A 23,440-nucleotide genomic window follows, 5' to 3' on the forward strand; every position below is an offset into this window, starting at 1 on the left:
AATGTCTAGTTGAGTGTTTGTTGTGCAACAACAGCAACAACAAAAATCTAGTTGAGTGTTGTTCCCATCCCTGCACAGCAAGTGTAATGACTAGATAAGGGATAAAATTGGCAATTAACAACAGATAAATATATTACTACTCGACAGAATGAACATACTAGCAGATGTTATAGATGAGAGCACATCATTGGGCCTCTTAAAGTGTCTGCTCACCACTTGCAAGTTTCGAATTGTAGGGTTCGTCGCTGCTAATCCTAATGTGGCATTCCATTCTACATGAACGGCAAATCCCAAAACTTTCAGACAACGATGATAGTACAGCATTACACCACAAATTTCCACCGTATCTCTGTGCCGCTCACTCATCAGCGTGCTTCTTCTTTTTCTTCTTCTCCTTCTTGGCAGACACGTCGATCTCCATGGGTGCATCCTCAGCGTCCGATTTCTTCTTCTTTTTCTTCTTCTCGCCGTCGGCGTCGGCTGCAGGGGTCTCCTCGGCCTCCTTGCTCTTCTTTTTCTTCTTCTTCTCGCTAGCGTCGGTGACGGCTGCGGGGGTCTCCTCGATGTCCTTGGATTTCTTCTTCTTCTTCTTGGACTTCTCTTTCTCCTGCTCGCCATCCTCTTCAGCTGCCTCCGCAGTAGGTTCTTCCTCTTGGTGCTTCCTCTTCTTTGAAGCAACTTCTGACTTCTTTGGCGTTTCTTCAGTGGTTTGTCCAAGCACAAGATCTGCTGCTGAGTTGTAAGTCTGACAATGACAAACGAAATAAGGTCAGGCAAGTTTCAAACTCTAATTGTTCAACAGTAGTATGTATTACTGGGAAATACAAAGGCTGTTGGTTAAACACGTGCTCTGTGACAGAATATGCAGAATCCCTCTATTATGTTAGGTAACAAAAATATACAGTGCTCACTTGGACACTCTTAATTAAGAGCAAGTCTGGTTTTTGCTATTACATAACATATGTAATTGTTAGATCTGCCAGGATCTTGATCAATAAGAACAAAGTCAGTGTAACATCCTGATAATTATCTTTCAATTAAAAAAATAATCTTCTAGTTAAATGAGAATTCTACTGTTTTTGACAAATGACAATGTTTAATAACTGGTCTACACTTTGAAATATAGAGCAAGCCAGAAACAACTTACTTTAGCGGGAGTGATCAGAGCACCACCACCCTTCCGGTCCTTTTCATACGCTTCTATCTTGGGCTTTCCTTTCGTGGAACCAGCAGACCTCCCAAGCTCTTTACCCTCAAGAACTCGGAGCCGTGTTTCAAGCTGTTCAAAGATTCAAATATGAGAACAATATCTTATCTACGGTGTCAAGAAATTGCCTCTACAGCACGGTAACAAGTACCTTGATCCTGCTTTCAAGACCCATGGAGTTATCGTCACCGTCAGCAAGGGCGTCATATCTTATGGCAAGTGCACTCTTAGCAGCAAGCGAACGAGAGATCTTTCCCTTGTGCTTGGGAGCCGCCTGTCCAATTAATGATGCATGATAGATGAGACCATACTTTGGTGTAGCATGCTTTGTCTTCAGAGCTCTGAATAAGGCCTGCAGAAAAATATAACCAGTTTAAGTCCCTGGGGCTAAAGCTAAAGTTCAGTTGCAGCAAAAAAATGATAACTTCAACCACAAAAGCATGACAGTGGTCAACTACCAGACATCACGTTCAACTAGTCAAAGAAAGAGGAATTTAAAAATTCACAGAAACACACTGTATGTAATTCAACAAACCTTCTCTGCCCCCAGAATCTGAATCGTGCTGCCAGGCTGCTTCGCCAGATTCATCAAACTACCACCATGGGAAATAAGGCGAGCGCCAACAAGTTCACCAACAAGTGCAGTCAAGTTGGGAGCAATGGTATTCATTCTACTTTTTAGATAGTCATAGAGCTGGGCTCTGTACTCAGAAAGAGCCAGGACTTGATCACATAGTTCCCTAATGTTTGAGAGGTCAAGATCATTGACTTCTGTTCCCATGGAAATTACAGCTGCCTCCTTCAGCTCTGCTTCCACTTCTTCTGGAAGTATCTAAAAGAAGCAGAAGCAATCACTTAATACCAGGTTTCAGGCACATGCAGAACACAAGTTTGGACATGTGGACACAGTTTACCTCAGAGAAGTCAAGGTTAACTGCATTAACACGATTGCCCATCATCTTCACAGCTTTCGCATAATGGATGTTATCTGCAACAATTTTTGTGAGCTCCGGAAAGTGCCAACCGTACCATTCACGGACCCTCATAGCGTAAGTGTTAAGCTCCTTGTCAAGATCATCCAACAAGCCAATGGCCTGAATGATCATAGTATCAACCTACATAAATGGGCACAATCATGAATTAGTGTAGCTTTACTAGAAGAACACGCAGCCAAAAGAAGAGCATAACCAGAAGGCATGCTAGAAATATAAGAGCATAGTTTGTAACAGTGAGCACGAAGCATGAAAATAATTTCAGAGTAAGCATCACAATTCTGGGTGCTTTGCATCAGTAGAAAGCTCACCTTTTCAGGGCTGAACTTGAGTTTATACCTAGACAAGCTGTGGGACAATCCTAGGCTCATTGGACCTAGATCATGCTCAGCTAGTCCAGACATAAGTTCAGTGAGCTGGTTCCTCAGCCCTCTCATCAGTTCCATAACAGCAGAGTTGTGAAGGCAATCAATTTGCTGCAAAATCACAATAATATTATACAACAATACTGATCAACGCATGTGAATGGAACAGCTGAGTCTCCAAACCAACCAGCTTTTCTTTGATGGCATTCCCAAGTTTGGAATCAGCAACAGCCAATGTTTCACCATCACAGTGCTTCTGCAGGAACTTGCGCAGACCCTTGCTGGGCTTGCTATCAATCAGCAAAGTTGCGGCTGAAAGAGCATCAGAAGTATTTTCAAACTTGTTGAAAGCCTTCAGCTCAACCACCTGATATAAAATCCATTACGGCAAGTCAGTAATGAACAACAATACAGGAGAGAACCCTTAATATGAACCAACAAAGAGAACCCTACAAGACAATGCTGAAGAATCTCAACAAAACAACAAAGCACCATTGGTCATTCAACAAGAAACATGCGAAAATACATCATAAAGGACGCACAAACGAAGCCTCTCACATTAAACCTACACAGACCATCTAGTACAACAGTATACTAAATTAATCTTATGTATTAACTGGCTTGGAAAAACTGTAATTTTCACTGGTAACGTTTGGGGACCCAGTAAAGATTGTAACTTTAGCAAAGCAGCTACCACAATAATACTACATACACAGGTTTCTGCATTAACAGATTCTATATGACTGATTCCAAAACAGCCACAGTAGACTATAACTAACAAGGCAGTGGAACCGTGACAAGTTAGAGCAAACTACAACACCGATGAGTAACTCAAAGACCCATGAACCATCCCACCTTCCTTGCTTTGTCCGACGAGGCAAAGTCCTTCCACAGATCCTGCGAACCAAAAGCACGGCAAAGATGAGTCGACTAAACAAAACAAGCACCTTTGACCATACGCGCGTACGGTCGTACCACACGGGTGGGGAGACGGAGGTAGCGGATTCAATACCTCGACGCTGCTGAGCTTCCCCTCGTCCAGCACCTTGAAGAGGGCGAACCCCGCGGGCGTCTCGAAGAGCACCAACATCTCCTCCTCCGCACCTGCCGGCAAAAACCGCAACCACGGCACGAACGCGTCAGCACACCAACCACGCCGCCGGGACACCGCGAGAGTAGGGGAGATGGGAGGCCGCGGAGCCGCCGAGGCGGCGGCGCTAGGGATTCTTGTACCTTACCTGTGTATAGGAGGACGAGCGGTGGTGGAGGAGGCGCTGGCGGCGGCGGCGGCGGCGAGGGGGGAGGGGAAGAGAGGAGAGTAGGCGCCGCGCGGGGTGGGGAGAAGAAGGAAGGCGGCCAGGGTTTTAGGGCTCGACTTATATCGGCGGAGCGGCCGGGCAGGGGTTGAGAGGTTTAGCAGGGCCCACCCCGCGCGTTCCGTGGGCCGTTCTACCGTGGGCCGCCCTTGCTGGGCCTGGTATAACAGCCTCGCAACGACGTGGCCCATCACCTCGAGACCCGGAATGGGTCAACCCTAAAAAGAATGTACAGTGTCCAGCACGTGAACGAGCATAGTTTTTTTTTTCAAGTGAATGGACGAGCATAGTTATTTTTTGCGGTGAAAATGAACGAGCATAGTTGGTTTCAAAGACCAATCAGCCTTTTTTTCGGGAATCAGTCTTTGCAATGTACTAGTGTGCAAGTTGGTTTCAAAGATAGTACATGCAATTCGCTTAGAACAAACTCTTCATTAATTATTCACCCAATCAAAGTACCTTTGTATCGGATCAGTTGATTACGGATTTTCTTTTAACCACATGCAGAAGAGCCGCATATATTTCATTTAATAAAAAGAAGAGTGCAACACCAAGAAGGCACCGTACAACGCCAAAGATGACACGGCCCAAACAACAAAAACCACAACCTAGACAACATGGAGAAACTAAGGATCGGGCACAAGCGTCGGCAACAAACGACCTAGACATAACACTAGAGGTCAAACAAGTACAAGTAAGGACCACAAAGAAGCATGAAAGCAATGACCAGGCGCCGAAGGAGGTAGCATCTGTTGGGGAACGTAGTAATAATTCAAAATTTTCCTACATGTCACCAAGATCAATTTAGGAGATGCTAGCAACGAGAGAGAGGGAGTTCATATTCATACCCTTGAAGATCGCTAAGCGGAAGCGTTACAAGAACGCGGTTGATGGAGTCGTACTCGCGGCGATTCAAATCGCGGAAGATCCAATCAAGCGCCGAATGGACGGCGCCTCCGCGTTCAACACACGTACAGCTCGGGGATGTCTCCTCCTTCTTGATCCGGCAAGGGGAGAGGAGAAGTTGAGGGAGAACTCCAACAGCACGATGGCGTGATGGTGGTGGAGCTCGTGGTTCTCCGGCAGAGCTTCGCTAAGCACTACGGAGGAGGAGGAGGTGTTGGAGAAGGGAGGGGCTATGCCAGGGAAGGGGTGCGGCTGCCCTCCCACCCCCCCTCTATTTATAGGGTGAAGGGGAGAGGGGGCGCCCCCCTAGATTCATCTAGAGGGGGGGGCGACGACGGCCAAGGGGGGAGACTTGCCCCCCAAGCAAGGTGGGAGGCGCCCCCCCTAGGGTTTCCAACCCTATGCGCCTTGGGCCCTTGGGGGGCACACCAGCCCACCAGGGGCTGGTTCCCTCCCATATTCAGCCCACTAAGTCCCCCGGGGCAGGTGGACCCCCGGATACCTTTCGGTGGTTCCGATACAATACCGATAACCCCTGAAACTATTTTGGCGACTGAAACTGGACTTCCCATATATAAATCTTCACATCCGGACCATTCCGGAACTCCTCGTGACGTCCGGGATCTCATCAGGAATTCCGAACAACCTTCGATAACCACATACAATTTCCCATAACAACTCTAGCGTCACCGAACCTTAAGTGTGTAGACCCTACGGGTTTGGGAACCATGTAGACATGACCGAGACATCTCTCCGGCCAATAACCAACAACGGGATCTGGATACCCATGTTGGTTCCCACATGTTCCATGATGATCTCATCGGATGAACCACGATGTCGAGGATTCAATCAATCCCGTATACAATTCCCCTTGTCCATCGGTATGTTACTTGCCCGAGATTCGATCGTCGGTATCCCCATACCTCGTTCAATCTCGTTACCGACAAGTCTCTTTACTCGTTCCGTAACGCATGATCCCATGACCAACTCCTTAGTCACATTGAGCTCGTTATGATGATGCATTACCGAGTGGGCCCAGAGTTACCTCTCCATAATACAGAGTGACAAATCCTAGTCTCGATTCGTGCCAACCCAACAGACACTTTCGGAGATATATGTAGTGCACCTTTATAGTCACCCAGTTACGTTGTGACGTTTGATACACCCAAAGCACTCCTACGGTATCCGGGAGTTGCACAATCTCATGGTCTAAGGAAACGATACTTGACATTAGAAAAGCTCTAGCAAACGAACTACACGATCTTGTGCTATGCTTAGGATTGGGTCTTGTCCATCACATCATTCTCCTAATGATGTGATCCCGTTATCAACGACATCCAATGTCCATGGTTAGGAAACCACAACCATCTATTGATCAATGAGCTAGTTAACTAGAGGCTCACTAGGGACATGTTGTGATCTATGTATTCACACATGTATTACGGTTTCCGGTTAATACAATTATAGCATGAACAATAGACAATTATCATGAACAAGGAAATATAATAATAACCATTTTATTATTGCCTCTAGGGCATATTTCCAACAGTCTCCCACTTGCACTAGAGTCAATAATCTAGTTACATTGTGATGAATCGAACACCCATAGAGTTCTGGTGTTGATCATGTTTTGCTCGTGGAAGAGGTTTAGTCAACGGATCTGCGATATTCAGATCTGTATGCACTTTACAAATATCTATGTCTCCGTCGTGAATATATTCACAAATGGAGTTGAAGTGACACTTGATATGCCTGGTCTTCTTGTGAAACCTGGGCTCCTTGGCAAGGGCAATAGCTCCAGTGTTGTCACAGAAGAGAGTCATCGGGCCCGACGCATTGGGAATGACTCCTAGGCCGGTGATGAACTCCTTCATCCAGACTGCTTCCTGTGCTGCCTCCGAGGCAGCTATGTACTCCACTTCACATGTTGGTCCCGCCACGATGCTTTGCTTGCAACTGCACCAGCTGACTGCCCCACCATTCAAAATGTACACGTATCTGGTTTGTGACTTGGAGTCATCCAGATCTGTGTCGAAGCTAGCATCGACGTAACCCTTTACGACGAGCTCTTCGTCACTTCCATAAACGAGAAACATATCCTTAGTCCTTTTCAGGTACTTCAGGATATTCTTAACCGCTGTCCAGTGTTCCATACCGGGATCACTTTGGTACCTCCCTACCAAACTTACGGCAAGGTTCACATCAGGTCTGGTACACATCATGGCATACATAATAGAGCCTATGGCTGAGGCATAGGGGATGACACTCATCTTTTCTCTATCTTCTGCCGAGGTTGGGCATTGAGCCGTGCTCAATCTCACACCTTGCAATACAGGCAAGAACCCCTTCTTGAACAGATCCATATTGAACTTCTTCAATATCTTGTCAAGGTACGTGCTTTGCGAAAGACCAATGAGGCGTCTCAATCTATATCTATAGATCTTGATGCCTAATATGTAAGCAGCTTATCCATGGTCCTTCATTGAAAAACACTTATTCAAGTAGGCCTTTATGCTTTCCAAAAGTTCTATATCATTTCCCATCAATAGTATGTCATTGATACGTCCATTTTGCATCATGCTTTTTATACCGATATTTATTGCATTATGGGCTGTTATTACACATTATGTCACAATACGTATGCATATTCTCTCTTATTTTACAAGGTTTACATGAAGAGGGGGAATGCCGGCAGCTGGAATTCTGGGCTGGAAAAGGAGAAAATATTAGAGACCTATTATGTACAACTCCAAAAGTCCTGAAACTTCACGGGAGCATGTTTCAGAATATATAAAAAATATTGAGCGAAGGAAGTACCAGAGGGGGGCCACCCACCATCCATGAGGGTGGGAGGCGCGCCCTACCCCCTGGGCGCGCGCCCTGCCTCGTGGGCCCCCTGGCAGGCCTCTGGTGCCCATCTTATGTTATATGAGGTCTTTCGCCCTGAAAAAAAATTCATAAGCAAGCTTACGGGACGAGACTCCGCCGCCACAAGGCGGAACCTTGGCGGTACCAATCTAGGGCTCTGGTGGAGCTGTTCTACTGGGGAAACTTCCCTCCGGGAGGGGAAAATCATCGCCATTGTCATCACCATCGATCCTCTCATCGGGAGGGGGTCAATCTCCATCAACATCTTCACCAGCACCATCTCATCTCAAACCCTAGTTCATCTCTTGTATCCAATCTTCGTCCCAAAACCTCAGATTGGTACCTGTGGGTTGCTAGTAGTGTTGATTACTCCTTGTAGTTGATGCTAGTTGGTTTATTTGGTGGAAGATCATATGTTCAGATCCTTTATGCATATTAATACCCCTCTGATTATGAACATGAATATGATTTGTGAGTAGTTACATTTGTTCCCGAGGACATGGGAGAAGTCTTGCTATAAGTAGTCATGTGAATTTGGTATTCGTTCGATATTTTGATGAGATGTATGTTGTCTTTCCTCTAGTGGTGTCATGTGAACGTCGACTACATGACACTTCACCATTGTTTGGGCCTAGAGGAAGACATTGGGAAGTAATAAGTAGATGATGGGTTGCTAGAGTGACAGAAGCTTAAACCCTAGTTTATGAGTTGCTTCATAAGGGGCTGATTTGGATCCATATGTTTCATGCTATGGTTATGTTTACCTTAATACTTCTTTTGTAGTTGCGGATGCTTGCAAGAGGGGTTAATCATAAGTGGGATGCTTGTCCAAGGAAGGGCAGTACCCAAGCATTGGTTCACCCACATATCAAATTATCAAAGTACCGAACGTGAATCATATGCGCATGATGAAAACTAGCTTGACGATAATTCCCATGTGTCCTCGGGAGCGCTTTCCTTTATATAAGAGTTTGTCCAGGCTTGTCCTTTGCTACAAAAAGGATTGGACCATCTTGCTGCACCTTATTTACATTTATTACTTGTTACCTGCTACAAATTACCTTATCACAAAACTATCTGTTACCGATAATTTCAGTGCTTGCAGAGAATACCTTGCTGAAAACTGCTTATCATTTCTTTCTGCTCCTCGTTAGGTTCGACACTCTTACTTATTGAAAGGATTAAGATAGATCCCTATACTTGTGGGTCATCAAGACTCTTTTCTGGCGCTGTCGCCGGGGAGTGAAGTGCCTTTGGTAGGTGGAATTTGGTAAGGAAAAATTTATATAGTGTGCTGAAATTTAATGTCACTTGTTACTATGGAACATAATCCATTGAGGGGCTTGTTCGGGGTATCTTCACCCCGACCAGTAGAGCAAAGAGTTGCTCCTTAATCTACTGAACCTACTGAAAATGTTTACTTTGAAATTCCTTCGGGTATGATAGAGAAACTGCTAGCTAATCCTTTCACAGGTGATGGAACATTACATCCCGATTTGCACCTAAATCTATGTGGATAAAGTTTGTGGATTATTTAAGCTTGCAGGTATGCCCGAGGATGTTATCAAGAAGAAGGTTTTCCCTTTATCTTTGAAGGGAAAGGCATTGACATGGTTTAGGCTATGTGATGATATGGGATCATGGAACTACAACTGATTGAAATTGGAATTTCATCAGAAGTTTTATCCTATGCATCTTGTTCATCGTGATCGTAATTATATATATAATTTTTGGCCTCGCGAAGGAGAAAGCATCGCTCAAGCTTGGGGGACGCTTAAGTCAATGTTATATTCATGCCCCAATCATGAGCTCTCAAGAGAAATTATTATCCAAAAAAATTATGCTCGGCTTTCTCTCAATAATCGCTCCATGCTCGATACTTCTTGTACTGGTTCTTTGATGAAGACTATTGAATTCAAATGGGATTTATTGGAGAGAATTAAACACAACTCTGAAGATTGGGATCTCGACGAAGGTAAGGAGTCAGGTATAACACCTAAGTTTGATTGTGTTAAATCTTTTATGGATACCGATGCTTTCGTGAATTTAGCACTAAATAGGGACTTGACTCGGAGATAGTAGCTTCTTTCTGTGAATCCTTTGCTACTCATGTTGATCTCCCTAAGGAGAAGTGGTTTAAATATAATCCTCCCATTGAAGTAAAAGTAGTTGCACCTATTAAAGTTGAAGAAAAGACTATCATATATAATGATTCTGTTGTTCCTACTGCTTATATTGAGAAACCACCATTCCTTGTTAGAATAAAGGATCATGCTAAATCTTCAACTGTGGTTCATAAGAGTAATACTAGATCACCTACACCCTCTGAGCAAATTAAAGTTGAACCTAGTGTTGCTATGGTTAAAGATCTCTTGGCCGATAATATTGATGGGCATGTTATTTACTTCTGTGATGAAGCTGCTAGAATTGCTAGACCCGACACTAAAAATAAACATAGACCTGTTGTAGGCATGCCTGTTATTTCTGTTAAAATAGGAGATCATTGCTATCATGGCTTATGTGATATGGGTGCTAGTGCAAGTGCAATACCTCATTCCTTATATAAAGAAATTATGCATGATATTGCACCTGCTGAGATAGAGGAAATTGATGTTACAATTAAGCTTGCCAATAGAGACACTATTTCACTAGTGGGGATTGTTAGAGATGTTGAAGTCTTGTGTGGGAAAGTTAAATATCCTGCTGATTTTCTTGTTCTTGGTTCCCCACAAGATAACTTTTGTCCCATTATATTTGGTAGACCCTTCTTGAATACTGTTAATGTTAGGAAAGATTGCAGAAAGGATGTTGTTACTATTGGTTTGGGGGATATGTCTCATGAGTTTAATTTTGCTAAATTTCGTAGACAACCCCATGATAAAGAATTGCCTAGTAAAGATGAAATTATTGGTCTTACTTCTATTGACGTGCCTCCTAATGATCCTTTAGAACAATATCTGCTCGACCATGAAAATGATATGTTTATGAATGAAAGAAGGGAAATAGATGAAGTATTCTTTAAACAGGGTCCTATTTTGAAACACGACTTGCCTGTTGAAATCCTAGGGGATCCTCCACCCAAGGGTGATCCCGTGTTTGAGCTTAATCCTTTACCTGATACTCTTAAATATGCTTATCTTGATGAGAAAGAGATATATCATGTTATTATTAGTGCTAACCTTTCAGAGCATGAAGAAAAGAAATTATTGAAAACTCTGAAGAAGCACCGTGCTGCTATTGGATATACCCTTGATGATCTTAAGGGCATTAGTCCCACTCTATGCCAGCACAAAATAAAATTGGAGAAGGATGCTAAACCGATTGTTGATCACCAACGACGGTTAAATCCTAAGATGAAAGAAGTGGTAAGAAAAGAAATACTAAAGCTTCTGGAGGCAGGTATAATTTATCCCGTTGCTGATAGTCAGTGGGTAAGTCTTGTCCATTGTGTCCCTAAGAAGGGAGGTATTACTATTGTTCCTAATGATAAAGATGAATTGATCCCACAAAGAATTGTTACAGGTTATAGAATGGTAATTGATTCCCACAAATTAAATAAAGCTACTAAAAAGGATCATTACCCTTTACCTTTTATTGATCAAATGCTAGAAAGACTATCCAAACACACACATATTTTGCTTTCTAGATGGTTATTCTGGTTTCTCTCAAATACCTGTGTCAAAAGAGGATCAAGAAAAGACAACTTTTACTTTCCCTTTCGGTACCTTTGCTTATAGACGTATGCCTTTTGGTTTATGCAATGCACCTGCTACCTTTCAGAGATGTATGACTGCTATATTCTCTGACTTTTGTGAAAAGATTGTTGAGGTTTTCATGGATGATTTCTCCGTTTATGGAACTTCTTTTGATGATTGCTTAAGCAACCTTGATCGAGTTTTGCAGAGATGTGAAGAAACTAATCTTGTCTTGAATTGGGAGAAATGCCACTTTATGGTTAATGAAGGTATTGACTTGGGTCATAAAATTTCTAAAAGAGGTATTGAAGTCGACAAAGCTAAAGTTTATGCTATTGAAAAGATGTTGTGTCCTAAGGACATTAAAGGTATAAGAAGTTTCCTTGGTCATGCTGGTTTTTATAGGAGGTTCATTAAGGACTTCTCTAAAATTTCTAGGCCTCTGACTAATCTCTTACCAAAAGATGTTCCATTTGTCTTTGATGATGATTGTGTGGAAGCATTTGAAATACTTAAGAAAGCCTTGATTTCTGCACCTATTGTTCAACCACCTGATTGGAATTTACCCTTTGAAATTATGTGTGATGCTAGTGATTATGCTGTAGGGGCTGTTCTAGGACAAAGAGTTGATAAGAAATTAAATGTTATCCAATATGCTAGTAAGACTCTGGACAGTGCCCACAGAAATTATGCTACTACTGAAAATGAATTTTTAGCAGTTGTGTTTGCTTGTGATAAGTTCAGACCTTATATTGTTGATTCTAAAGTAACTGTTCACACTGATCATCCTGCTATTAAATATCTTATGGAAAAGAAAGATGCTAAACCTAGACTTATTAGATGGGTTCTCTTGCTACAAGAATTTGATTTGCATATTATTGATAGAAAGGGAGCGGAGAACCCCATTGCAGACAACTTATCTAGGTTAGAGAATATTCTTGATGACCCACTACCTATTGATGATAGCTTTCCTGATGAACAATTAGCTGTCATAAATGCTTCTCGTACTGCTCCATGGTATGTGCTACCTCTTGAGCACCGCGTTGGTTTTCCCTTGAAGAGAAAAGGGTGATGCAGTAAAGTAGCGTAAGTATTTCCCTCAGTTTTTAAGAACCAAGGTATCAATCCAGTAGGAGATCATGCTCAAGTCCCACGCACCTACACAAACAAATAACAACCTCGCAACCAACACGATAAAGGGGTTGTCAATCCCTTCATGGTCACTTACGAGAGTGAGATCTGATAGATATGATAAGATAATATTTTTGGTATGTTTATGATAAAGAGAAATAAAAGATACAAAGTAAAATAAATAGCAATAGAAACAACTAAGTATTGGAAGATTAATATGATAGAAGATAGACCCGGGGGCCATATGTTTCACCAGTGGCTTCTCTCAAGAGCATAAGTATTACGGTGGGTAAACGAATTACTGTCGAGCAATTAATAGAATTGAGCATAGTTATGAGAATATCTAGGTATGATCATGTATGTAGGCATCACGTCTGAGACAAGTAGACCAAAATGATTCTGCATCTACTACTATTACTCCACACATCGACCGCTATCCAGCATGCATCTAGAGTATTAAGTTCAAGAGAACAGAGTAATGCTTTAAGTAAGATGACATGATGTAGAGGAATAAACTCATGCAATATGATATAAACCCCATCTTTTTATCCTCAATGGCAACAATACAATACGTATCGGTTCCCTTTCTGTCACTGGGATTGAACACCGCAAGATTGAACGCAAAGCTAAGCACTTCTCCCATTGCAAGAAAGATCAATCTAGTAGGCCAAACCAAACTGATAATTCGAAGAGACTTGCAAAGATAAACCAAACATACATAAAAGAATTCAGAGAAGAATCAAATATTGTTCATAGATAATCTGGATCATAAACCCACAATTCATCGGATCTCGACAAACACACCGGAAAAGAAGATTACATCGAATAGATCTCCAAGAAGATCGAGGAGAACTTTGTATTGAGATCCAAAGAGAGAGAAGAAGCCATCTAGCTAATAACTATGGACCCGTAGGTCTGAAGTAAACTACTCACACATTACCGAAGAGGCCATGGAGTTGATGTAGAGGCCCTCTGTGATCGATGCCCCCTCCAGTGGAGCTCCGGAAAAGGCCCCAATGGGATCTCTCGGGTACAGAAGGTTGCGGCGGTGGAATTAGGTTTTCATGGTGCTCCTGGATGTTTGGGGGGGGTACGTGGATATATATAGGAGGAAGAAGTACGTCGGTGGAGCAACGGGGGGCCCACGAGGGTGGAGGGCGCGCCCCCTGCCTCGTGCCTTCCTCCGTTGTTTCTTGACACATACTCCAAGTCTCCTGGATCATGTTCATTGAGAAAATCACGTTCCCGAAGGTTTCATTACGTTTGGACTCCGTTTGATATTCCTTTTCTTCGAAACCCTAAAATAGGCAAAAAAACAACAATTTGGGTTGGGCCTCCGATTAGTAGGTTAGTCCCAAAAATGATATAAAAGTGTAAAATAAAGCCCATTAACATCCAAAATAGATAATATAATAGCATGGAGCAATAAAAAAATTATAGATACGTTGGAGACGTATCATCATCCCCAAGCTTAATTGATGCTCGTCCTCGAGTAGGTAAATGATAAAAGAAGAATTTTTGATGTGGAATGCTTTCTAACATATTTCTCAATGCAATTTTTCTTTATTGTGGCATGAATGTTCAGATCCGTAAGATTCAAGACAAAAGTTTAATATTGACATAAAAATAATAATACTTCAAGCATACTAACTAAGCAATTATGTCTTCTCAAAATAACATGGCCAAAGAAAGTTATCCCTACAAAATCATATAGTCTGGCTATGCTCCATCTTCACCACACAAAATATTTAGATCATGCACAACCCCGATGACAAGCCAAGCAATTGTTTCATACTTTTGATGTTCTCAAACCTTTTCAATCTTCACGCAATACATGAGCGTGAGCCATGGATATAGCACTATATGGTGGAATAGAATGGTGGTTGTGGAGAAGACAAAAGAGGGGAAGATAGTCTCACATCAACTAGGCGTATCAACGGGTTATGCAGATGCCCATTAATAGATATCAATGTGAGTGAGTAGGGATTTCCATGCAACGGATGCACTAGAGCTATAAGTGTATGAAAGCATTGGAATATACATGCCAAGTTCTATAATGAAAAATTCCCACTAGTATATGAAAGTGATATCATAGGAGACTCTCTATCATGAAGATCATGGTGCTAGAGGAATGATTCCTCCCCTCCCCTAGGCGACTCCCTCCCCTAGGTGACTCCCTCCCCGCCGGTGGCCACTCCGGCCCCGGCGGCCACCCTCCTGTCACTGGCCACTCCGGCGGTGGCAGCCACCACTACTCAATGGATAGTCTTCTCCATTGGGACTTTTCCCCTGGTTTGGTGACCGAATCTCAGGTACGTGCCAAGTTCCAATCTACAGTGCACTTCTCATTGGCCAACCCCAGATCGAAGGAATTCTTCCTCGTGGTTTCATTCTCCTTGGCATCATTCACGTTAACGGAAGAATCTGTGGCCCTGGCTTTACAATCATGTATTGGTGGAATCAGTTCGGGTTTTAGGGTTTTGCGGCTCAGTGACCGCCGTTTTTGGTTTTCTGTGGCTTCCAACAGAGTTGGTCATTTCATCTATGGTCTTAAGGATCACATTTGGCCGGATTTCATCTGTCATTTCCATCTCTACCGTGGTGATCTTTCCTCTCTTGATTATTCGGATAATCAGTGGCATGTGGATGAACATCTTCCGGAGGTTCATAGGCAACCAATGGCGATTCGATCTACCTGGCTCAGGGATCAGCATCGGATGATGAATCCTACTACCCCAAAGCAGCCGGCGACGAGCTTGCATGCCTCGGTGGCGGTAGAGCTTATTCCGTTTGGAAAGTTTAATCTCCCATTATTTCCGGATCCTGAGTTACCTTTTCGGTTGGGGGATTTCGTTGTCAATCATAAGGATATCTTGCCTACTGCTAAATCCCTTTTTCAGGGCCCACGGTTCAAAGAAACATATTGGAATTCTATATTTGATGAAAAGCTTTTTCAAATCATGGATGGATGGCAAGCTGGGTATTCTGATCCTGAGGTTAAGTTGATGGTTCAGATTAAGGATGTCCCTACACAAGCTTATATTGATGCCAGACTCTTGAAGTGCTTGAATTGCTCTCGTCATGGTCATTTGCTTGAGGATTGCCCTGGTAAGTTTTGTGAGAGATGCGTTCAGGTTGAGCATCAATGCACTTGTGATGTGGCACGTACTTTGGATAATACATGCATATTGGGCCTTTCTAAAATATCTTGTCGTATTTGCTGTCGAAAGGATCACCAATGGTCCCATTGTCCGGGCCTTTTAAGATGTGACTCCTGCGGTTTTTTTGGACACTCAGCCCATGATAGCCGGCCACATTGGCCCAGATACCAGTGGCAGCCCATTTCCGCTTCGATGCCTGCTGGGCTCCCTTCCAAATCTGATAATAATCTTCTAATTTACTCCCATAAACAAACTCGTAAGAATCGGAACCCACCAGAAGGAAATCGGCGGCTGGTTTGGCAAGTAAAAACCCCCGTGAGGACGTGGCGGCCTCTCATTGCTTGGCGTTACGCCTCCCCCCCGCTTCACCTGTCAACTCCACCGCCAGCGGGACCCAATCTCCTTCAGTCTCCTCTGTTTCCAATACCACCTCTGCTTCCTGCAAACTCGCTCCATCTTCACCGCCCCAGACTTCATCGCCGTCGATCATCGACGGTAGCAAGATGTCGAACTTCCCGGTCCGTCCCTTCAAGTTTGCTCCGTTGGGTGCCAACATCAAGCGTGGTCCTGACCATCGGGTGCAGAGGAGTGTCATGGTAGTGGATGACCCGCCCTTGAACCATGACAGGTATGCTATCATCTCAATCTAGCCTCCTGTCCCTGATCACCAGAAGCGTTTTTGGTTAGAAGAGGTTTGCCGCATTCTTAGGGAGGATCTGGAATATCAGATTTCAGATGAGTTTGTTTATCCGCTGGGCATTGGTTGTGTGGCGTTTGAAGATATGCAGAGCCGTGATGAGGCCATTAGAGATGGGCCTCATGCCCTGGATGAGGATTCTAATTTCATCCTCACTCCCCACGATGGAGGCATTAATATGCGGATGTCTGCGTTCTAGTATGAAGTTTGGGTCATGATGCTAGCGTTCCTGATGGATTATTTGACTGAGCACTATGTGTATAAAGCTGTATCCAACTTTGGCAAGTTGATTTCATGGCCGCATCCGAATGAAAGCAAAGCTCGGGTTTTGGTTAAGTGTCATATCAAGGACGTGGCACAAGTTCCTCATAGTCTGGTCGTATCTAGGGTGGGCATGCTTCCAGGTGTGGGCCGCTCATGGTCGGTACCAGTTTATGTTCTCAATGGCAGGGATCTTGTGCCAGGCCTGGTGGACAATGAGGATGCCCCACCTCCCCTCAATGCATCCCCACACCCTTATGCATTGCCATATTATACTCTGATGCAACAAGCCAGAATTGATGAGATGCAAGCACAACAAGCGGCCAATGATGCTCTATGGAATAACGGAGGACAGGTGCAAGATGAGGTTCAGGACAATGGCTGGGCAGCGTGGCCGGTTATCCCACCTCCATATGCTGGTTTCAGCTTCAGATCTTTTTTTGAGTATGATGGGCCCTCCCTCATGGATGGTGTGCCTCTAGAGCACAATATCGTGGATAATCTCTCTGATGTCTGGTCAGAATATTCCCAGGTGGAGGAGCTGGCTGATAACTTTATCAATGGTATTCCATCGGCTCGGTTTGCATTTGTCCGGGATGGTGGTGCTTCAATTTCTTTGTTGTTTACTGTAGATGCTGAGCTGCTGCGCTGGATTGGTGGCATGCTGAAACGGATCTATACTAGAGCACTGTTACCTGCTATGAACTCTCATGGAGCGTTCCTGCCGCTCAATCCGTTCTCTGTCATTAAGATGCAACTTAATGAGGTCTGCACAGCGGTTTTGAACTCTATCTGACCGGAGTCTGATGTCTTTGAGACAATCTTCTCAAACTCCTTTGCTGCTATCTTCATTGACAGAGAATGTTTCAGTGCTTTGGAGGAACTGCCTGTTTTTGATATGCCTCTTGTTGAGGGTTCTGCTGTTGTTGAGCAGGTCTTGCCAGCTTCTTCTGTGCCATCTAGCTCTGTCGCTGCACACATTGATTCTCTGCTTTCCAGTGAACATGCCCATGTGGATACAGTTATGCTTCGGCGGAGTGCAAGGACTAACAAGTATGATGGGTTTAAGGTGCCCCCGTTGTCTGACAAGAAGTTGGGTACGTCCACAGTTAAACCGAGGAAAGTTCCTATGGCACACTGCTCCTCTTCTGCCACTTTGCCACATGTCTCTGTCAGCAAAGACAAGGTACATTGTACGATTCCTCCCCCCACACCCATTTCTACCATTCAGTCTATTGGCACTAATCTGTGTGGCATGCGTCCAAACCAGCTAAGCAATCAGAAGCTGCTGTCGCCCATGGTGGCGCAGGAGAAGGATAGTGACGCCCCCAATCCAGATGCATAAGGCATGGAAGGTGCTGTGCTGGAACGTAAGGGGGATCAATTCAGATCAAAAACTGTTAGCCCTGCGTAATGCAATTAATAATAGTAGTAGTTCTGTTATCTGTCTGCAAGAAACAAAACGTGCCTCTTTTGATGTGTCTTTTGTGAGAACATTCTGTCCTAAAAGATTCGATAAATTTGAAGTGGTGCCTTCACAAGGGGCCTCTGGTGGTCTGATTATTTTATGGGATAGCTCGATCTTTGTGGGCAGTGTCATCTGTGCTGAATCTTTTGCCTTGGGAGTTAAATTCACTTCCTTGCATATTGCTAAATCCTGGAATATTTTTAATGTGTACGGCCCATGTGATGGAACCACTAGGGTTGCCTTTACTTCCTGGCTATTTGATCTTGAAATTCCAGACGATGAGGACTGGTTATTATGTGGTGACTTTAACTACATCAGAGCTCCTAATAATCGTAATAAACCAGGGGGAATGTGAATGATATGCTTACGTTCAATGATTTCATCCAATCGCAAGCATTAGTTGAATTGCCTATCAAAGGGAGGAGGTTCACGTGGAGTAACATGCAAACCGACCCGCTATTGGAACAACTGGATTGGTTCTTCACTTCGGCTAATTGGACCTCCAATTATCCAAACACAACAGTGGCCCCCCTCCCAAAACCTGTCTCGGATCATGTGCCCTGTGTGATTTCCATTGAAACAACAGTGCCTAAAACCAAAATTTTCCGTTTTGAGAATTTTTGGATTTCACACCCGGGTTTCTTTGAGGTGGTTCAATCCACTTGGAACAAAAATTGTTTTGCACATAACTCGGATGCTCTGCTGTGTAAAAAATTTAAGCATTTTAGGTACGCTCTGAAGAAGTGGAGTAAAAACATATCTAGGTTGAACCTGTGTATTGATAACTCCAATTGGGCGTTACTGGAGCTAGATGGAATTGAGGATCTCAGGCCCCTCACAACCCCAGAGAATAACTTTCGTTCGATTCTAAAAGACCACTTGGTAACTCTCCTGGGATACAAACGGGAATATTGGAAGAAGAGGTACACAGTGCGCTGGTTTCAGTGTGGGGGAGATAACACAAAAATTTTCCATTCAGCTGCGAGCGAACGTTTTAGAAGGAATTCCATTGCCTCTCTCAAACTCTCTGATGGGACTATTGTCTCAGATCATGTTGGTAAAGCTCAAGAGCTTTATCAGACGTACAAAAATAGACTAGGGTTGACAGAACAGTATGAGATGAAATTTGATCTTGCTAGGATTATTAAGAGGATTGAAGGGATTGGGGAGCTGACAAAACCCTTCACTACCGAGGAGATTGACAAGGTGGTCCATGAGATGCCGCCCGATCGAGCTCCTGGTCCGGATGGATTCAATGGCTGCTTCTTGAAGTCCTGTTGGCACATTATCAAGAGTGACTTCTACAAGCTGTGTGCGGATTTCCATGAAGGAAAACTGGATTTACAGAGTCTTAACTCTGGGTTTATCACATTGATCCCGAAAACATACTCCCCGAAAACGGCAAATGATTATAGGCCTATCACTCTCCTCAACTATTGTCTGAAGTTGATAACCAAGCTGTTAGCTAATAGATTACAGGGTCTAATCCTCAAGATCATCCACAGAAACCAATATGGGTTTCTCAAAGGTAGATCGATCCAAGACTGCTTGGCCTGGGTGTTCGAGTACATCCACCAATGCCAAGCCTCTGGACGTGCCTGCTGCCTGCTGAAATTGGACTTTGCCAAGGCGTTTGATACAATTCAACATGAACCTATGATTGAGATAATGAGAAGCATGGGCTTTGATGAGAAATGGATTGGGTGGATTAAATGCATTTTCTCGTCGGGCACCTCGTCTGTCCTGCTGAACAGTACCCCAAGAAAGCAATTTCCATGTCAGTGTGGTGTGAGGCAGGGAGATCCTCTCTTGCCCCTCATCTTTGTCCTCGCTGCAGACTTGCTGCAGGCAGCGATCAATGAGGCGTCTAGGGATGGGCAGCTATCTATGCCAATTCCATCGCATGATGAATATTACCCTGTGATTCAATATGCGGATGACACGATTATGGTGTTCCCCGCCTGCCCTACTCAAGCTCTCGTCCTTAAAGGAATTTTGATGGATTATGCAACCTCTATTGGTCTGAAAATCAACTTCCATAAATCAACCCTAGTCCCAATCAATCTGGGACAGGGGTCGGCGTCAGAGTTGGCTGCAGTCTTCGGTTGTGTTGTGGGACAAATGCTGTTTACTTACCTGGGTCTGCCTATGGGGACGACTCATCCTTCAGTGACTGATCTAATGCCCATGGTTACATCAGTGCAGAGAAAAATCCCAGCGGCAGCCTCGTTGCTTGATTATGGATCCAAGCTAACCCTCCTAAACTCTGTTATTACCTCTCTAGCGATCTACGCTATGTGCTCCATCAAGATAAATCCCAGGATCATTGAACACTTGGATAAACTCCGTAGATCATGTCTCTGGCTCAAGAAATCCGATGATGGCACCAGGGGGAATTCTCTCGCTGCGTGGGATTTGGTCTGTAGACCAAAGAACAAGGGGGGGCTAGGGATCATAAACCTGAAAATTCAAAACCAGGGACTACTGCTGAAACAACTACACAAGTTCTACAACAAGCAAGATGTACCATGGGTTCAACTTGTCTGGCATTCTTATTACGTGGATCGTGTCCCGCATGCGACTGATCCTTGTGGATCGTTTTGGTGGAAACATCTGATGCAACTGTCTGACGTTTACAGAGGGGTTACTAAAGCTTCTGTGGTGGCAGGAGACACTATACTGTTCTGGAAGGATGAGTGGAATGATACATTGCTAGAAGAAGCTTTCCCGAGAGCCTTTTCTTTTGCCAGAGATCAAGATATGTCAGTTAAAAAACTGCTGTCTTCAACGAGTCTAAGGAATATATTCCACTTGCCTCTATCGATTGAAGCCCGGCTAGAAGTCACCGAGATGCAACTTGCAACAGCTGTTGTTGCACCGACTGAAGGCATTGACACTTGGAGTTGTGTCTGGGGTGGGGCTGAATTCAAAGCATCCAAATTTTATGAGCACTGCTTCAGAAATATGCAGGTTGATGAGGCCTTTTGTTGGATCTGGAAATCCAAATGCACAATGCAATGGAAGATGTTTGCCTGGTTGCTGCTGGCTGACCGCCTAAACACTAGAAATATGTTGAGAAGAAGACACTACAAGATACAAGATGATGACTACACTTGCTTGTTATGCCAAAACCCACCTGAAGAGGATGTAGAACATCTATTCTTCAACTGTCCCTTCAGCCGGAGATGCTGGGATAGCATAGGGGTCCAATGGCTGATGGCTGACGACAGGCTAGAATTGCTGCACGCTGGCAAAATCTCTTGGGGTGGGCCAATGTTTATGGAGGTGTTCACTGTGGCGGCCTGGGGGATCTGGAAGGAAAGAAATGACAAGCATTTTAGAGGGGTTCAGCCAACTTTGAGATCCTGGAAGATCAGGTTCAAAAATGACTTTGCTATGCTGGTCCATAGGGCCAAGCCAGAGTCGGCCACATTCATACTATCTCTAGTTGCTGCTTTGTAAGAGCTGTGCTCCCTTGTAATCTCTAACCCCCCCATTTCATATGTAGTTCCTGTATGTAGGCTGACTGGACTGTACTGAGACTGTACTAACCCCCTCTTAACTATTTAATTCAAAGGCAGTGGGATCCTCTCCCACTGTCATCAATTCTCAAAAAAAGATCATGGTGCTACTTTGAAGCACAAGTGTGGAAAAAGGATAGTAACATTGTCCCTTCTCTCTTTTTCTCTCATTTTTTTGTGGGCCTTCCTTTTTTGTGGCCTTTCTCCTTTTTTCCTTTTTTATTTTCGTACGGAGTCTCATCCCGACTTGTGGGGGAATCATAGTATCCATCATCCTTTCCTCACTTGGGACAATGCTCTAATAATGATGATCATCACACTTTTATTTACTTATAACTCAAGAATTACAACTCGATACTTAGAACAAAATATGACTCTATGTAAATGCCTCCGGCGGTGTACCGGGATGTGCAATAATGCATGAGTGACATGTATAAAAATTATGAATGGTGGCTTTGCCACAAATACGATGTCAACTACATGATCATGCAAGCAATATGATAATGATGAAGCGTGTAATAATAACGGAACGATGGAAAGTTGCATGTCAATATATCTCGGAATGGCTATGGAAATGCATAATAGGTAGGCATGGTGGCTGTTTTGAGGAAGGTTATATGGTGGGTGTATGATACCGGCGAAAAGTGCGCGGTATTAGAGAGGCTAGCAATGGTGGAAGGGTGAGAGTGCGTATAATCCATGGACTCAACATTAGTCATAAAAAACTCACATACTTATTGCAAAAATCTACAAGTTATCAAAGCAATGTATTACGCGCATGCTCCTAGGGGGATATATTGGTAGGAAAAGACCATCGCTCGTCCCCGACCGCCACTCATAAGGAAGACAATAAATAAATAAATCATGCTCCGACTTCGTCACATAACGGTTCACCATACGTGCATGCTACGGGAATCACAAACTTCAACTCAAGTATTCCTCAAATTCACAACTACTCAACTAACATGACTCTAATATCACCATCTCCATATCTCAAAACAATTATCAAGTATCAAACTTCTCATAGTATTCAATGCACTTGTATGAAAGTTTTTATTATTGCCATGTTGTTCTTAAAGGACTCTCAAAATAATATAAGTGAAGCATGAGAGAACAATAGTTTCTATAAAATAAAACCACCACCGTGCTCTAAAAGATATAAGTGAAGCACTAGAGCAAACACTACTAGAAAAAGACCTATAGATGATATGGCCACTAATGGCGCACCAGAAATGTGGTGTGCCACTACTATATACTAATGGCGCATCATGAGTTGGTGCGCCATTAGTGTGGTAGACACTAATGGCGCACCGGACACACGGTGCGCCACTAGTAACAATTTTTTTCTTCTAAAAATACTAATGGCGCACCGGGGCACAGTGCGGCATTACTAATTTAACTAGTAATGGTGCACCTGCCACACAGTGCGCCAGTACTTTTTTTTGCAAAACTACTAATGGCGCACCGCGAGCTGATGCGCCATTAGTAACCAGGGTTACTAATGGCGCATTTGTGGGTGGTGCGCCATGAGTAACCTGCGCATTCCCCCTTCCCTCTCCCTCGCCAGACCCCCCTCGCCGCCGAGCATCCCCCGCACCCTCCCGCTCCACCGCCGCCGAGCACCCACCGCACCCTCCCCCCGCTCCACCGCCGCCGGCTTCCCGCGATACATGCGTGCGCGTAACGCACGTGTGTATGCGCGAGTGGTGTGTGCGTTCTAATCCCGCACGCGTATGTGTGCCCGTGCGACCCCGCACCCTCACCCGCTCCACCGCCGCCGACGACCCACCGCACCCTTGGCCCGCTCCACCGCCGCCGCCGACCCCGCACCCTCCCCCGCTTTGATGATATT

The 23,440-nt window shown here is 44.2% G+C and overlaps 1 protein-coding gene across 2 annotated transcripts; it reads right to left on the minus strand.

The window, feature by feature from the left end:
• Positions 1–107: 107 nt before the first annotated feature.
• On the minus strand, positions 108–3,934 carry LOC125535760 (probable nucleolar protein 5-2). Of its 2 annotated transcripts, none has more exons than XM_048698836.1 (10): positions 3,803–3,934; positions 3,577–3,668; positions 3,420–3,461; positions 2,752–2,931; positions 2,511–2,675; positions 2,122–2,322; positions 1,743–2,039; positions 1,359–1,559; positions 1,148–1,279; positions 108–745 (listed from the first exon to the last, which is right to left on the minus strand). In XM_048698836.1, the coding sequence occupies exons 2-10, from the start codon at positions 3,652–3,654 to the stop codon at positions 359–361; spliced, it is 1,683 nt and encodes a 560-aa protein (XP_048554793.1). In that variant the 5' UTR covers positions 3,655–3,668; positions 3,803–3,934; the 3' UTR covers positions 108–358. The 2 variants fall into 2 exon arrangements, with proteins under 2 accessions (XP_048554793.1, XP_048554794.1); XM_048698837.1 differs by having other exon boundaries at positions 3,798–3,884.
• Between the last annotated feature and the right edge of the window lie 19,506 nt (positions 3,935–23,440).

The sequence above is a fragment of the Triticum urartu genome, chromosome 2, assembly GCF_003073215.2.
Source record: "Triticum urartu cultivar G1812 chromosome 2, Tu2.1, whole genome shotgun sequence".
NCBI lineage: Eukaryota > Viridiplantae > Streptophyta > Magnoliopsida > Poales > Poaceae > Triticum > Triticum urartu.